Source organism: Suncus etruscus, chromosome 4, assembly GCF_024139225.1.
Source record: "Suncus etruscus isolate mSunEtr1 chromosome 4, mSunEtr1.pri.cur, whole genome shotgun sequence".
Lineage (NCBI taxonomy): Eukaryota > Metazoa > Chordata > Mammalia > Eulipotyphla > Soricidae > Suncus > Suncus etruscus.
This window is the reverse complement of record NC_064851.1, coordinates 7,342,173-7,358,089: the sequence shown is the minus strand read 5'-3', so window position 1 is coordinate 7,358,089 and position 15,917 is coordinate 7,342,173. Positions and strand designations below refer to the sequence as shown.

General features: G+C 55.7%; 2 protein-coding genes and 1 pseudogene across 2 annotated transcripts in view; 2 read left to right on the top strand and 1 right to left on the bottom strand.

Annotated features, from left to right (window-relative positions):
• Positions 1 to 4,757, top strand: part of MRTFA (myocardin related transcription factor A) — a 122,265-nt gene extending 117,508 nt beyond the window's left edge. The window contains exons 10-13 of the mRNA XM_049771554.1: positions 128 to 1,129; positions 1,849 to 2,001; positions 2,143 to 2,203; positions 3,719 to 4,757. Of these exons, the coding sequence (XP_049627511.1) occupies positions 128 to 1,129; positions 1,849 to 2,001; positions 2,143 to 2,203; positions 3,719 to 4,215 (1,713 nt within the window). The 3' untranslated portion in view covers positions 4,216 to 4,757. The remainder of the gene's footprint in view (positions 1 to 127; positions 1,130 to 1,848; positions 2,002 to 2,142; positions 2,204 to 3,718) is intronic.
• A 369-nt stretch (positions 4,758 to 5,126) lies between these two features.
• Positions 5,127 to 13,554, bottom strand: SGSM3 (small G protein signaling modulator 3). Its single transcript, XM_049771565.1, has 21 exons — positions 13,395 to 13,554; positions 13,008 to 13,093; positions 12,651 to 12,717; positions 8,996 to 9,204; positions 8,817 to 8,924; positions 8,473 to 8,616; positions 8,200 to 8,395; positions 7,969 to 8,114; positions 7,658 to 7,882; positions 7,301 to 7,355; positions 7,091 to 7,218; positions 6,830 to 6,985; positions 6,684 to 6,738; positions 6,544 to 6,593; positions 6,315 to 6,467; positions 6,159 to 6,229; positions 6,031 to 6,079; positions 5,871 to 5,956; positions 5,462 to 5,584; positions 5,320 to 5,380; positions 5,127 to 5,237 (listed from the first exon to the last, which is right to left on the bottom strand). Exons 1-21 carry the CDS (start codon positions 13,399 to 13,401, stop codon positions 5,157 to 5,159), a joined length of 2,256 nt encoding a protein of 751 aa, XP_049627522.1. The 5' UTR covers positions 13,402 to 13,554; the 3' UTR covers positions 5,127 to 5,156.
• On the top strand, positions 11,333 to 11,845 carry LOC126005921 (enhancer of rudimentary homolog; annotated as a pseudogene).
• Positions 13,555 to 15,917: the final 2,363 nt, after the last annotated feature.

Genomic DNA, 15,917 nt, shown 5'->3' with positions numbered 1-15,917 from the left:
TGGGAGGATGGAAAAGGAAAGAGCCATTAGGTCTGAAGGGACAGGCCGAAGTGACTGGAAGCTAGTCCCTCACTCCTCGTAGACCCAGATCTTCGTCCCCTGCTACCCAGACTCTCAACCCTTGCAGGTGGCAGAGCTGAAGCAGGAGCTGAAGTTGCGTTCTCTGCCCGTCTCGGGCACCAAGACAGACCTGATCGAGCGCCTTCGTGCCTACCAAGATCAAGTGGGCCCTGCCTCCGGAGCCCCCAAAGCCCCTACCACCACTTCCATCCTGCCCAAGGCTGGTGATGTGGTAGTAGCCTTCCCGGCGGCGCGGCTGAGCACTGGGCCTGGCCTGGTGTCCACAGGGCTGGCTTCAGCCGAGGTGGTGGTGGCCACGGTGACCAGCAATGGCATGGTGAAGTTTGGCAGCACAGGTTCAACACCCCCAGTGTCGCCCACCCCATCGGAGCGCTCACTGCTCAGCACGGGCGACGAGAACTCCACGCCAGGCGACACCTTTGGGGAGATGGTCACATCGCCCCTGACCCAGCTCACTCTGCAGGCCTCCCCACTACAGATCCTGGTAAAGGAGGAGGGCCCCCGGGCTGGGTCGTGCTGCCTGAGCCCCGGGACACGCTCTGAGCTGGAGGGCCGCGACAAAGACCAGATGCTGCAGGAGAAGGACAAGCAGATCGAGGAGCTGACACGCATGCTCCGGCAGAAGCAGCAGCTGGTGGAGTGGCTCCGGCTGCAGCTGGAGCAGGAGAAGCGGGCACAGCAACCGGCCCCAACCCCAGCCCCACCTGGCCCCGCCGTGAAGCAGGAGAACAGCTTCTCCAGCTGCCAGCTGAGCCAGCAGCCGCAGGGCCCTGCTCACCCCTTCAGCCCCGGCCTGGTGGCCCCCACCCACCCCACAGATACTTGTTCCGTGGGCCCACCAGCTGTGGTTGTGAAGCAGGAAGCAGTTCTGCCGGAACCTGAGCCAGCCTCCGCCCCTCCGCTAATTCTGGGTCCCCGGGGCAGCAGCCTTGGCAAGGGGGTCCCACCTCCTTCCATCCTCACCGACTCCACAGGGACCCACCTTGTCCTCACTGTGACCTGTAAGGATGCAGAAAGTCCTGGACCTCCCAGCGGGCCCTCCCAGCAGGTACTGGGCCTGGGGAGTGGGGCAAGGGCCGGTTGGAGGGGTCCTAACTTCTGGCACTGCCCATTTGCCATGCTTTGAGCAGATCACAATTTGGGTCTCCCCTTCAGTCCTCCAAAATAAGGACACATGTCACCGCATATGTCACCAGGGAGAACCCTGAGATTTGGGGAGGTTAAGAGACCCACAGTCTGGAGGGTGGGTGTGTCCACTACTACTGGCTTTTAGCATTTGGACACTTCCACCGTGGCAGAGGGCCATGGGTTTGCTTGTCAGCCTCCTGGTCTTCCCCATTTGGCTGAACCAACCTGACAGTCTCTCTTCTGCAGTTGGGGCCTGGGAAGGGCACTGACAGGTGCGGTGTTTCACAGGGAGGAGGGGTCAGCTGTACCTTCCCCCAGAAGCCAGTCAACCTGTGCTAGCTACTTCCTTGCAGTGTTGCAAACCTCCCTGCCTAATTCCCTTCTCCACACAGCTTCCATGAAAGCAGCTGCATTTCCCCTCCTGGAACATGCGAGTTTATTTTCCTTGTCCTGGCCCTTTTCTTTTTATGGTGGGGAAGTCACACCTGTTAGTGCTCGGGTTACTCCTGGCTTCATGCTCAAGGATGCTGAGAATCAATATTGGGTCCATCTTCACCTGCATGCAAGGCAAACGCCCTCCTTGCTGTGCTATTGTTCCGGCCTCCTCCTAACTTTTTTCTACTTTCACCTTCTCTCTAGCCTTTGTCCCAGCCTGGGTCCCCAGCCCCTGGCCCACCAGCCCAGATGGATCTGGAGCACCCGTCACAGCCCCTCTTTGGGAACCCTGCTTCTCTGCTAAAGAAGGAACCACCTGGCTATGAAGAAGCTGTGAGCCAGCAGCCCCGACAGCAGATGAAGAAGGTAGTCTGGGGCCTGGTGGGAGTGTGGTTGGGATTGGCCCCGCAGGACAGGAGCCAGGCAGGGGTGCTGGGCCTGAACAGGAACAGTGTGGGGTGCAGACTTATCCTAGTGTTCATCTTTTCTGCCTCACAGGAAACTGGCTCCTCTAGCCAACAGATGGACGACCTGTTTGACATTCTCATTCAGAGCGGAGGTAAAGTGCAGCCTTCCCTGTCCCATATCCTCCAATTTCCTGTTGCCACTGGTGCCTTCAGCCTTGGGTATTACTTGCTTACTGGCACTTCATGAGCTGCAGGCCTTGCCCTTTGGCTGCATTCAGAACCTCAAGGCTTGGCCCAACACCTGAGGGGTATTTTCTGTGGATTTGCCTCTTCTAGGCACTCCTTTTTGTTTTGTTTTGGGCTCACACCTGTTGGTGATCAGGGGTTACTGTCTTTCCATTCAGGAATGATAAGCCTTGCAGGGCGAGGGGGCCATTTGGGATGTTCAGAGTGAACCTGGGTCAGCTTTAAGTGCAAGGCAAATGCCCTCTGCTTTATAATTACTCTAGCCCCATAAACACCTCTTTTTTTTGGGGGGGGGGTTGGGTCACACCTGGCAGCGCTCAGGGAAGTTTTGCACCTTGCAGGGTCTGGGGACCATATGGGATGCCGGGGATCGAACCCAGGTCTGTCCTGGGTCACCTGCAGGCAAGGCAAATGCCCTACTGCCGGGCTTTCGCTCTGGCCCCCATAGACTACCTCTTTGAAGTGGAACCCTAGAGCACCACTACTTTTGTTTCTGGATCTTGTTCAGTGTTCATTCACGTGACACAATATTCCTTTGTAGGGAGAGACCCCAGTATGTCCTCTGCTCAGAAATTGAGAGGTATTTCTACCTTGGCCGCTATGATGCAGTGACATAGGCTCAGACATCTGCCTGATTTTTATCCTCTTGGGACTGTCCCAGATGGAACTGCTGGTTCGTGTGTCAATTCTATTTTTAATTTCTGAAGGAACCACAAAACCCTTCTGCAGAGCAGCTGCACCATCTTCACATCTACTCAGAACACACGAGCTCCCTATTTCTCCACATCCTTATTACCAACACATTTTTTTTTAAGAAATAGCTTGAGTGTGTTTTCAGTTTCCTCATGATTACTGTTAAGCATCTTGTCGCATTAGTCAATTTGCGCATCTTCTAGTGGAAAAACACCTTGTTTCCCTAGCTCAGTTTGTCTGCTGTTGAATGTGGAGTTCATTCTCTCGCATTTGACCAGTTGTCTTTTCATTCTTGTTAGCATTCCTTTTTTGTTGCCTTTTTTTTTTTTTTTTTTTTTTTGGCCACACTTAGCAGTGCTCAGGGAACCATATGCAGTGCTGAGAACTGAATCTGGGTGTTGCTTGCAACTAAGCACCATCTTATCTTCCCAGCCCAATGGTAGCTTTAGATGTATGCGAAATTTTGGGGAAGATATTTAAGACTTCAAGAAAAATGTCACTATTTTTTTTGGTTTTGTTTTGGGGCCACATCTGGCAGACTCAGGTCCCTACTGGCAGGCTCGGAGGACCATATGGGACGCCAAAGATCGAATCTGGGTTGGCTTCAAGCAAGGCAAATGTCCTCCCCACTGTGCTATCACTCTGGCCCCTTGAGTTAATTAAACCTTTATAAGGGAGGGTCCAACTTGGCTGGTTTCTGATGCTCATTCCCTCTGATTGATTGGCAGAAATTTCAGCAGACTTCAAGGACCCAGGGAAAGAGAAGGCCCCCTGCACGGATGTCTGCAGTTCCCCTTTGGACACGCAATCTCCACCTCCTGCTGAACAACCCCAGGCTGTCCCACCACCAGCAGGCTGGTCCAGCTTCCCTGGCCGTCTGGAGGACTTCCTGGAGAGCAGCACAGGGCTGCCCCTGCTGACTGCTGGGCACGAGGGGCCGGAGTCCCTCATTGACGAACTCCACAGCCAGATGCTGAGCAGCTCGGCCATTCTGGACCATCCCCCGTCACCCATGGACACCTCGGAATTGCACTTTGCCCCTGAGCCTAATAACGTGGGCCTGGACCTAGGTGACAGCCACCTGGACAGCATGGACTGGCTAGAGCTGTCGTCAGGAGGCCCCGTGCTGAGTCTGGCCCCGCTCAGCACCACAGCCCCCAGCCTCTTCTCTACAGACTTCCTGGATGGCCACGACTTGCAGCTACACTGGGACTCCTGCTTGTAGTTCGTGGGGGAGGGACTTGGGAACTCCTGCCTCCATGTGGTCGTGGGTCCTGACAATCACAGGCCCGGCTCTCCCCTCCCTGGGAAGTGAGGGTAGAAGGTGAGATGCTGCTAAGCAGCGGCTCTGGGTGCCACCCTGGGCCTTTGGAGGCCTGGACAGGCCATTTCTAGTTGACCTCCTTTTGAGAGGTCGGGCATGACCTGCAGGTTGGCTCAAGCAGGTGAGACCCAGGCCGAATCTCCTTCTCCCCGCTTTTCTTGCAAGGGAAGAAGCTAGGCCTCTACCTCCCCATGAGAGGCTGGTGGCACACTGTACAGTTGTATATACATGTTATATCGCCATACAAACACATATAATACATCTATTTTTGGGAGGGGAGGCGGACACAGCACACCGCACCACCACACGTGTTTGACATGTAGACACCTGGCCACAGCCTGTGCCCCACCTGTCCTGCTTCCTGCTCTATCAGTGCCATGAGGGCAGAGGTGCCACCCCTCCAGCCAAGGCTTCTCCTGGCCCTACCCTGTCACTTAGAGACGGAGCCACCAATAGCAGTGCTGCCTGAGGACGCTATGTGATCTTTTTCAAATAAAAACAGAAACACCGGCTTGTTGGTCTTTGTTCAGTACTTGAGGGGGTGGGGTAAGGAAATCCGGCCCTGGCCATCCGGACAGAAGACAAGTGCCACTTCCTCAGACAGTTTATTTACAAATCAAAGTGCCTTGAGCCATCCCCTTCCTGAGCAAAATGCAACTGAGCAGTAGCCCTCCGGTGGATTTTGGTTGGAACCCAGGGGTTCTTTCAGATCTCCTGGGGGTGCTGGGAGCAAAGACTGGTCCAGGCTCCTCACCCCCCTGGAGGTGACCCAGTTTGGGGCTGCTGTGTCCCCTCTCTCCTAGCTTGGAACTGACGCTGCTCCGGAGGCTGCAAAGACGAGGTCAGCCGTCTATGTCCCAGCTGAAGAGGTGGTGCTTCACCAGCATGTCCTGCACGCCCTCCTTCAGCGGCTGCTTCTCTTCCTGCACACACGGGTCGGGTCGGGGTGAGGCCAGCACGAGGCCCGCTCCAGGCCCTTCCTCAACCACCCAGTCACCCACCTACCTCTCTCTTGGCAGGCAGTTCCCAGTCCTGGGAGAGGCTGAAGGCGAAGCAGCAGAGGACACTGATGGCGAGGAGGGGGCATGGTTAGTGGCCCTCCCTCCAGCAGGCTTGCCCACGCCCTGCCCTGCCCTGCCCTACTCACCGGAGCTCACACTTGATCTGGACCCAGCCTGGGCTGCGCAGGAACGACCAGGGCTGGTACCACTTCTCCACTGTCTGCAGACTGGAACACAGCACCTCCAGCCACAGGTGCAGGACCTGCTCGCTGGAACAGGCAGGGGAGGTGAGGTAGGGCTGCTTCAGGGATCTGTGTCTCATTTCTGGGGCACTAAGCTTCCTGAGAAATCTGCTTCAGGGACTTGAGCGATAGTACAATAGGGAGAGTGCTTGCGTTGCACACGGTCAACCTGGATTCAATTCCCAGCACCCTACACGGTCCCCCGAATCCTGCCAGGAGTGAGCCCAAGCACTGCTGGCGTGGCTCAACCTCCACCCCCTGCAAAAAAAAAAAAAAAAAAAAGTGCTTTACAGAGCCTAGAGCAGCCACTCACTTGAGCCCCACGCAGATGAGGGAACGAAGCTTGACGTCCATTTGTGCGTGCGCTGCGTCATGGGTCACGTTCACTGACTGCACTGCCTGCAGGACAGAATGTCATGCAAGTGCCCTGGATGCCCCCGCCTCACCCCCACCCCGGTCCAGTCCCTGCTTACCCGGTACAGCAGCTCCTCCGGGGTCAGGACTTTGCCATCTTCATCCAACCTGAGGGACCGAAGTGCCAGTGCTGCCCTGGCACCCCTGTCCACCCCGCCCCCTTCACCAGGGTCACTGAGTTAGTTACCTGTAGGTCTTACAGAGCACTAGGCGTGAATACACCGAGTCAAAGTCTCTTTCTACTTCCCGGCCCGCTGCCTTGGGGGAAACATGACACAGGGTTTGAGGCCCCGGTGTCCCAGAGTCCACCCTGCCAGCTCCCGGGGTCCTGTCACCTTGTTACCTCCTCAATGAACATCCAGGGATGGCAGGCACCCCCGAGCAGAGTTGGCTTCTTGAGTCCATGCTCAAACAGGGCCTTGAGGGCTGGGCAGAGGGTCCCTCTCACGAGGTCTGTGACGCCCTCAGTCACAGTGTCATCCCCGGCAATGGAGTACTAATGGGGAGAGGCAGTGAGAAGCCCGGCCTGTGGGGGTGCACCCAGACTTCGCCCTCCCTGCAGCGCCCCTCACCTCCTTGCTCCGCTCGTCCAGGACTTCCACAAACTTGGCGGGAAACCAGCCTGTGGGAGCAGCGGAGCCCTGTGGGTAAGGCCAGGGTGGGAGGGGGCAGAGGGTGCCTGCTCACTGTCCCCCCACAGCCTCTAGCTTACCTCGTAGGCCGTTGAGCTCTCCCACCCAGCAGTGCTCGTCCTTCTGCGAGACAATCTGCACAGACAGCAAAGCCCGGGTCACCAGTGCCTTGGCGCCTCTGGGGCTGTGGGGAAAGCGTGGCCACAGCCCGACCCCTGGGCCCCACCGTGATAATATCGTTCTTGCGGAAGCCCAGCTCGTCGTCGTCGTGCCGCTCGAAGTCCAGCAGGGCCTTGGCCCGGCGCCGGTGGCTGCGTGAACAGGCCACGTAGTTCTCGTGATCGCGCTGGTGGCTCTCCATGCTGTAGTCTGGGGTCAGCTCCTGCCCCGGGGCAGAGAAAGGCCCAGTTCTGCATCTTGCCTGCTCAGGGTGGGGCGCGGGAACCCCTAACGCAGGCCTTGGTGCGGTCTGGGAGCCGAGACTCACCACGCTGCAATTTTTGGGGTCCGTGCATTGGAAGTGGCGTGCCACGCGGAGGATGGCTTCGCGGAGATCGGCTACCAGCTCTGTCTGCTTGATGTTCTTGGCCTTGAGTGCCTCCAGGTCGTCCTCTCCTGAAAGACAGGGAAAAGTGGAGCCAACGCCCAGGAGCCAGGAGCTCAAAGCAGGGGGTCCGCCTGAGCTCCATCCTCTTACCGAAGAGCAGGGAGGTAATGCCAGATTTCCGGCGCTGGGTCCGTCTCCGCACCACCTGTGGGCAGGAGAGCAGGTCAGAGGCAGGCCCGCCTGGAACAGGAGGAAATTCCAGAGCTTTCTCGGAGGGGTGACCAGATGAGGGGATTTGTGAGAGGATACTCTCACTAATCGGCTGGTCGGTTCAAAGCTGGGCAAAGGCCTGAGGACAGGACAGTAGGCCCAGCTTGGTGAGCAGTCAACCCTGAGCACTGCCAGGTGTGACCCAAAAATCAAAGCTCGTCTGACTCAAAACCAGAGCAGGCGAGTCGCTCCAGGGGAGAGGAATGGTGGGCAGGTGAGGGTCGCCTCCAGGCCCACCTGAGAGAGGTTGGCGGTGGCGCTGGTGCCCAGGAGCTGGCCCTGGTCTGCGATCAGGTAAGCCAGGTGCTTGCGGCGCTGGGTCTCCACGGCCACGTCGGTGAGGGAGCCGGCCAGCCGCATGGCCTCCCCCAGCAGCAGCTCCGCGTCCTCTATCTGCGCCGGGATGTCTGACAGGGTGTTGAAGATGGAGGCTGAGTTCTCTGACTGGATCAGCTCTTCCTCCTGACCGGGTGGGAGTCACGGGCAGGCGTGTTGGTCCCGCCCGCAGCTGCCCAGGGGTGGAGAGTGGGGCGCGGGGCCGTGGGCACCTTGAGGCGCAGCATGCCCAGCGTGGTCTGGAAGAGCACCAGGGAGCCCTCGTAGAAGAACAGGTCCCAGAGGCGCAGCAGCAGCTTGATGTGCACGACGCTGGCGAAGGCCGTGAGGAACCAGTGCAGCGTGATCAGGGACAGCTCTGCAGGAACACACCAGCTGTGAGGCAGCGGCCAGCGCCCACAGAATTTGGGGAAGGGGAGCCCCCAGGAGGCCCCTGCCCTCACCGATGTCGTGCTCCTGCAGCAGCTTGTCCAGGCGGGGCAGGTACTGCACGATGAGGTGCCGCAGCACCCGCTGGTCCGTCTGCACCCCCAGCAGCGTGGTGCTGAAGTAGGAGGCCGGGAGCAGGTCCTCGATGATGGCGCACATCATCCAGAAGGTGTCCTCCTCCTCCAGGAACAGCAGCAGGCAGGCGGCCACCTGGAGGGGACACGGGCCTCTAGCCAGGCCTTGGAGGGTCAGGGCCGGATGGGTCCCTCCCGCTGGGCTGTACTCACCATGCCTGTGCCCTGGCAGTAGCCAATCTCGGGGTAGAGCCAGGCCAGCGCTCGGAGAACCCGGCGCAGACGGGGCACCCCGATGCTGCTCACGTTGGCAAAGCAGGCGTTGCTGGGCATGGTGCGGAGCAGGTCCTTCTCGATCTGCCAGCCGCCCCACAAGGAGGGTCTGAGGCGCAGCTAGGGCCGCCCCTCCACCATGCTGTCCCCCAGACCCCAAGTGCGAAGCGCAGGCTACCACCTGGTGCCCTGGGAGCAGGCCCCAGTAAGCAGCCTCCCTCCTGCCTCCGGAGCCCCCAGGCCCACTGTGGGGTTGTGTGGCTACCAGCTCCTCGCCGCCTCACCTGCTTGGCGGCAATGGTCTCATCGTTGGAGCTGTTCTTCACAGCCTCTCGGTAGGACAGCTCCGAGCTCTTCTTCTTCTGCAGGGCCCCCGAGAGACGCATCCACAGCTGCGAGGGGGAGGCACGAGCCTCAGTGTCTCGGGGGATGAGGGCACACACCCAGGGGCGTGGAGCCTCACCTGTGGCCGCATGCTGTGCGGGATGCCGGCCAGTACCAGGGAGCGGAGCTTCTCGGAGCAAGGGAGGGACACGGCGATCTTGTCCCAGGTGAGGTCTCCCACATCGTGGTTGTGAGTGAACTCCAGGTGGGCCTGCCACCGCAGCCTCTGAGCGGGGTCCTCCACCACAGACCCCCCCGGCAGCTGGCCCGAACTGGGATCGGCTCCATCTGCAGAGAGCACAGGGTGGCTGGTAACTCGCAGGGGCACATTCTCCACCAGAGGCTCCAAGCCTTCTCCCTGGAACCTGCCTAAGGAAAGTGTCTCCTAGGCCTGAGCTCGGGAACCCCTGACCTCTCCTTCCTCAAAGGAAGGCTTCTTCAAAGGCTGAGAGACACTGATAGACCCCTCGGAGCCAGTGCCGTTCTCCCCAGTGTTTTAGTAATAAGCACCGGTGTGTTTAGTGCCTGGAAATCTCTGGCCTATGGTTTAGAGCAGTGTGACCCAGAGGTGCAGCAGCCCTAGAGAGGGAACAGCCTTGCTCAGCCCTTACCCAGCCGCCTGCATGGGGCCATCTGTGGCTCAGATACTAAGCATATGTGCAGCTGGATCTCAAGCAACCGATGTCCCACCACTCTGAACACTTGCATTGATTTTTCAGGCCCTGGTTAAATTTTCAAATGTTTTTCTAAGAATTAGGGAGCCTGGAAGGAACCTTTTTTGGAATCCAACATCATCACCTGACCCAATTCCACCCCAAGGGGCTACTCGAGAACCATCAGGTCCCTTTACAGTAGCAAACAGAAGTGGCCTCGAGGTCCACTTGCTCTGATAACCCCATTTTGGGATATTTTCACCCACCCAGCACTGCTCGAGGGCTTATTCCAGGCAGTACTTGGGGAACTCAGTGTGCTGGGGATGGAATGCAGGTAGGTGCACTACCCGCTGGACTCTCCAGCCCCTAAAAAAGCTCTTAAAGGAGTCTTTGTTGGGAGAGGAGGGAGAGGTTAGGGTTTTTCCTGCTTAGGTACCCTGAGACCTTACAGTGTCAGAATCAAACTGATACAAAGCACATGAGCAGCTCTTTGAGCTCTTTCTGGCCCAGTTAAATTAGAAAAATGATAGGCCGTGGTGCCGGAGAGATAGCATAGAGGTAAGGCGTTTGCCTTGCATGCAGAAGGACGGTGGTTCGAATCCCGGCTTCCCATATGGTCCCCCGAGCCTGCTGGGGGAAATTTCTGAGTGTAGAGCCAGGAATAATTCCTGAGTGCTGCCGGGTATGACCCAAAAACCAAAAAAAAAAAAAAACCAAAAAAAAAAAGATAGGCCGGAGCTGTGGTGCAGCGGTAAGGCATTTGCCTTGCACTCATCTGACCTAGGACGGACCATGGTAAGATCCCCTGGAATCCCATATGGTCCCCCAAGTCAGGAGTGATTTCTGAGCCCATAGCCAGATGTAACCCGAGTGTCACCAGGTGTCACCGGGTGTGACCCAAAAATCCCCCCCCCCAAAATAAAAAATGATTGTGGTATAATGTGAAGAGATATAATGATAGGAAAAAAAGTGTATATCAGGACAGAGAGATAGTAGAGAGATAGTAGAGCGATGTGCACTTGGATGACCCCTACACCCCACATGGTCCCCCCGAGCCCATCAGGAATGATCCCTGAGAGCAGAGTCAGGCATAACCTTTGAGTACCACTGGGTGTGGCCCAAAACTCAATAAAATAAAAACCTGTATATTACCTTAGTTATGAAATACACATAAAATAAAAATCTATATATTACCTTTGTTAACACACACAAAACTCAAAAACCTGTATATCAACACACACACACACACACACACACACACACACACACGCGCGCGCACACACACACACCCCGAAGAGCGTTTCTCAGGCTTCAAGATCATGGGTCAGCTGTTTTGGTTTTCTATCCCCCCCCCTTTTTTTCTCTCTACCTGTTGCGTCTTCATTCCTGCTACTTCTCTATTTCTTTTTTTTGAATTTTGTTTTTTGGGTCCCACCTGGTGGAGCTCAGGAGTTACTCCTGGCTCTGTGTTCAGAAGTTGCTCCTGGCAGGCTCAGGGGGCCATATGGAATGCCAGGATTCAAACTGGGGTCTGTCCTGTGTTGGCTATGCCTTACTGCTGTGCTATAGCTTTGGCCCTGTTATTCTATTTTCTATCAGCCGCAGCTAATGCCCAGCCCTAATTTGTCAGAATCTTCATACTATGTCTTTCCTCTATCTTCCACCTTCTCTAAGTGAGCATTACTATCAGATCATTATCGATAAAATTAGTTGAAAACCCAGCAGCGGAGCTTGCGTGCGGTGGTGGTGGTGGCAGCGGCTGCATGAACCCAGACTCGGGCGTGATGTTAGAGGAGGGCCAGGTCTTGATGAGCAAGTCTCATACCATTTGACTAGTTCAGCCTACCAAGAGGCCAAGAGGCAGAACTTACGCTATGAATCTGTGAATGGATGCATGGAAGGCATGCACGAAGAACATCTGAAGAGAATGAATCCCAACAGCCCTTCCATCACATATGATATCAGCCAGTTGTTTGATTTTGACGGTCTGGCAGATCTCAGCTACCTTTGTTTACCAAGCTGATACCTAGACATAATCAACCTTACAACAAAGACTGGATTAAAGAGATCTATGTGCTTCTTTGCCGGCAGGCCCAGCAGGCAGGGAAATAATTGAGCTGGAAGCATTAGGGGAGTGGGGTGGGCTTGGAATACAAGTGTGTACAGCAAACTATAGAGGGGGTTTTGTATTCTAATGATCCTGTTTCCATTTGGTACACTCTAGCCACAATTGAATATAGTGAGTGAAATATGAGGATTTTGTTCAATCTGAAAAATCTGCTCCTTCCCTCTGCCCCTCCTTATTTTTTTTTTTTTTTTTTTTTTACTTAAACATTTCTATGGTGTTTTAAGTGGGTTTTTGGGTCAGCTATTGTTGGTTTGAGGCTTTGAACTGTTCATTTCCACTGTAATGATATTATACTAACTAACCATTCTTCAGGATTGGGCGGGGGGGGGGGGTGGTAGCAACACAGTTCAGTTATATCCTCAAGATAAACCTTAGTGAAAGACCAATAAATGTTCTTTAGTTATAAAAAAAAAAAATTAGTTGAAAACCCCCAGTCTTAGCACCCACCCTCAGCCTCACCCACAGCTGCAGAGTCACAGCTGAAGCCAGGCCTCCCAAACCCTGCCAGGACTCGGGGCTCCCCTTGTTGTGTATGTAAACATTTCAATGGGATTATTAAATTACTGACCCTACCCTGATTGGTGATTGTGCCCTCCCCTAGGGTGTGACCTGGCATTCTGCTCCCACCCTAGGGTGGTACCCGATTCTGCTCCCACCATTGGGTGATATCTGATCCCACCATTGGGTGGTACCTGATTCTGGGACATAAAAGCAAGGGTCTGTGGAAGGTGAGGGGCTTTCTTCCTGGGGCCTATTCTGAGGCCTTTTGGCTTTGGCTTCTTCATGAAATAAAGAGCTGTTTTCTTCGGAAGCCTGACTGCCTGTTGGCCTTCTTCCCGCCACATTCACTTCAGAACAGGAACAGACGCGTGGTCCGAGCTGGAGGAGAAAGGCCTCATCCTCCATCCCTCCATCAGTCAACCTCATCAGGGGCTGACTTGCAACACCCTTACCTTCTTTGTTCACACGGAAACCAAACTCATCGTAGTAGAACTCTGGTTGCTCTCCGGGCTCTTCCTTCTAGAAACAGGGTTAGGAAAGCGAGCTGGCTCCCGGGTCCTCACATTCTGGGGAACCACCGCTCTGCCACAGGGATTCACACCCAACACAGGCTCTGAACCCCAGCTTCTCCCGCTCTCAGGTCCGGGAGAGAAGTGCCTGCTGCAGCCCTAACCTCTCCTCCGGCAGAGTGACCGGGAAGCCATCAATCAACCCCACTGGATTCTGGTGGGAACCCCACCCTGTGCGAGTCAGCGAGCTCCACCCACAGGGGCAGCTTGCGTGGGGCCCCTCCATGCTGCAAACTGTACCTGGGTGTATTTGGCCAGAATCTCCTGGGGCCACATGCTCGGGGTCAGAGCTGAGAAGGGACCACTGGTGGAGGGTGTGTGACTCCCTAAAATCAAGGAGGGAACAGGTAGGAAATGCAGAGCACTCGGCAGGAATTCAAGTCGGGGAATCTTAGCCAAGGCTCCCCTGGCACAGGAATGGGAAGGCTGGGTGGGTGGGGACAGCTCAGCTCAGCAGCAGAGCACATGCAGTGCCGTGGAGCCCTGGCTTTGATCCCTAGAACAAAGGAGGCTGGGACAGGCAGACCACAGTTCCCTTGACCGAGCCAGACCCTGCTCTTCCTTGGTGCTAGAGAAAGCGGTCAGAGCTGCCCTTCCACCAGGGGGGCCCTGCTCCCAGTCCTTCACCTGACATGGTGGGCACGGGCGAAGCTTCTGCAGGTCCACGGAGGAGTCTGTGCTAGGGCTGCCAGGCTGGAAGGTTCTGCGGCTTCATCGGGTACAGAAGCATCTGCCCTGGTCAGGGAGCAGAGGGACGTGATGTGAAGCAGAAGGGCTCACCTAGAGAAAATGCTTTGTCTTAGCTCTTCATTTGAGGAGCTCCACAAAACTGAGACTGAGGCCTTCCCAGCTCTAGGCTCCATGGGAAGTGTCTGCTCACGCAAGGAGAGACTCAGACAGGCAGACAGGCAGACAGACAGACAGGACTCCCTGAATCCCTGGAACTAGGCAACAATTTCTTTTTTTTTTTTTTTTTTTTGGTTTTTGGGTCACACTCGGCGGTGCTCAGGGGTCACTCCTGGCTGTCTGCTCAGAAATAGCTCCTGGCAGGCACGGGGGACCATATGGGACACCAGGATTCGAAGCAACCACCTTTGGTCCTGGATCGGCTGCTTGCAAGGCAAACGCCAGTGTGCTATCTCTCCGGGCCCAGGGCAACGATTTCTTTAAGAATCGGGAGTGGTGCCAGCCTGAGGGAGAATCTCAGTGGCTGAGTCCACTGCTCTGTCAGAAACCTTGGGTCATTATGGGAGAGACCAATGACGGCTCCTCCACATCCCCAAACCTAAATCATCTACAACAAGAAATGCCAGAACACACGCTCAGGGCACAGACAGACAGTGGACACAAGGGGCCTGCAGCGACCCACCGGTTCACCATACTGATTCTCTACTTTCTTGCAATAAACGTGACCAAAAGTGACAAGTGTCATGGGGATTGGGTGAAAAATGTCAATTAGGCCCTTTGCAAGCTGTCTGGCACCCAGGCAAGCAGTGGTAATGCTAATAGTTTCCAGACAGTGTCTGGTAGTATCGGCTTCCTACATGGATGGGTACTAAAAACCAGGCTTCAGGGATGTTTGCCAGGAAAAACGGCCACTTCGTATGGCATCCGGGAAACTGGCCCAGGGGCTCCTCCCGCAGGGCAGAGAAGTGTGCGTGTGCGCATGCTGTGTGTGTGTGTGTGTGTGTGTGTGTGTGTGTGTGTGTGTGCTCTGCATGCAGGGGCTGTGTGTGTATACATGTGCAGGCATGCACTTCAATTTAAAGCACCCTTCCTACTCCCCCTCATTAGTCCACAGTATTTATTGGGTGGATAGGATGTGGCTGTGACAAGCACAAGTGCAGCTGTCGCAGGAGAATTGGACAGCACACCTGAGGAGACATAACCAAGAGAAAAGTTAGAGGGGAGTTGGGGGCAGCCCCCATGCACAGTGGTCGGGAAAGGCCCTCGAGACTGAGGGACAGCTGGGCAGAGAAGGAAGTGAGCGACTCTCAGAGGGACAAAGGCTCCGGAGATAGAAGGGCAGTGGTCAAGCCTTTCCCACAGCCAGGCTGTCACGGGAGGAGCTGTGCAGCGAAGGACAGAGGGCAGGTGGCACCAGAGGTGGGGGGCAGAGGGGCAAGTGCCCAAGGGCTGGGGGGCTGAGGGGAAGGCGCTGGGTGCTGTCAGATTGCTGGACAGTGGCTGCCTCTCCCATCGGCTGTCCTGGAGCCCCCCTCTTCCCCACAGAGGCTGAAGTGACCTTTCCAAGCCAGGAAGGCAGGTTTTTCCTGCTCCTGGTTGCCATGAAACACCTGAGCAGAGGCAGAATTAGCCACATTACCTCTCCTCGAGGCTGCCTGGTGGTAGCAAGGGGGCCTGAGTGGCAGAAACTTGAAAAAGATGGGTGCTCCTAAGGCTGGAGAGAGCACAGCGGGGAGGGAAACTGCCTTGTGTGCACCCAACTAGATTCGATCCCAGCACCCCACATGGAGTAAACCCATGTATATAATATATATATTATTATATATATATCAGAATATTTGGAAAAACAGTTTACACTTAAAGCTGCATTTTCACTCAGTCTTTGGTGTATTTCTCTCTACTTGGCCCCTCAGTCTTCTGGCAGACAAGCTTCGCCCACAAAGCAAAGGCCCTCCGGAATCCCAGGACAGACACACACACTCTGACCTCTATCCTGTCACCTGCCTTTCTGAACAACATTGCAGTGGCCACACATGGCCCCAGACACCAGAGCCATAGCAGGGCCAGTCTAAGTATGCTATGAGGCCTCTAGCCAGGATTACTAGACGGTGCGCGGTCTGGGAGAGACCAGCACAGGCCAGCAAATGGGAGAAAGGCTGCAGTCTGGGGTGGTGTGGAGACCTCAGGTGCTTTAGTCATAACATGAGACCAGAGAGGGAGTGTTTGCTCCATGTGAGGAGGTTCTGACTCCCAGCTCCGGAACCACATGGTTCCTGAGCACTGACAGGAGCAACCCTCTCCCCAAGCACTGAGCCTGGAATTTCCAGCAGAGGTGGGTGTGGGCCCCCCCCCCCACCATAACAGGTAAAACAAGACAGTATTCAAGGGAGTAAAAATTCATCGGGAAGGGCTCCCAAACACTGAGGTTATCGCAGGCTTTCTGCTTGGCCTCTCTCAAAACAC

What these genes read in the sequence shown, in the direction of transcription:
- SGSM3 (XM_049771565.1), bottom strand. An exon ending in TGGACGAGCGGAGCAAGGAG is followed by an intron (nt 6,468 to 6,543) that starts GTGAGGGGCGCT and finishes TCTCCCCATTAG; the next exon opens with TACTCCATTGCCGGGGATGA. An exon ending in GTGCTCTGTAAGACCTACAG is followed by an intron (nt 6,080 to 6,158) that starts GTAACTAACTCA and finishes TCGGTCCCTCAG; the next exon opens with GTTGGATGAAGATGGCAAAG.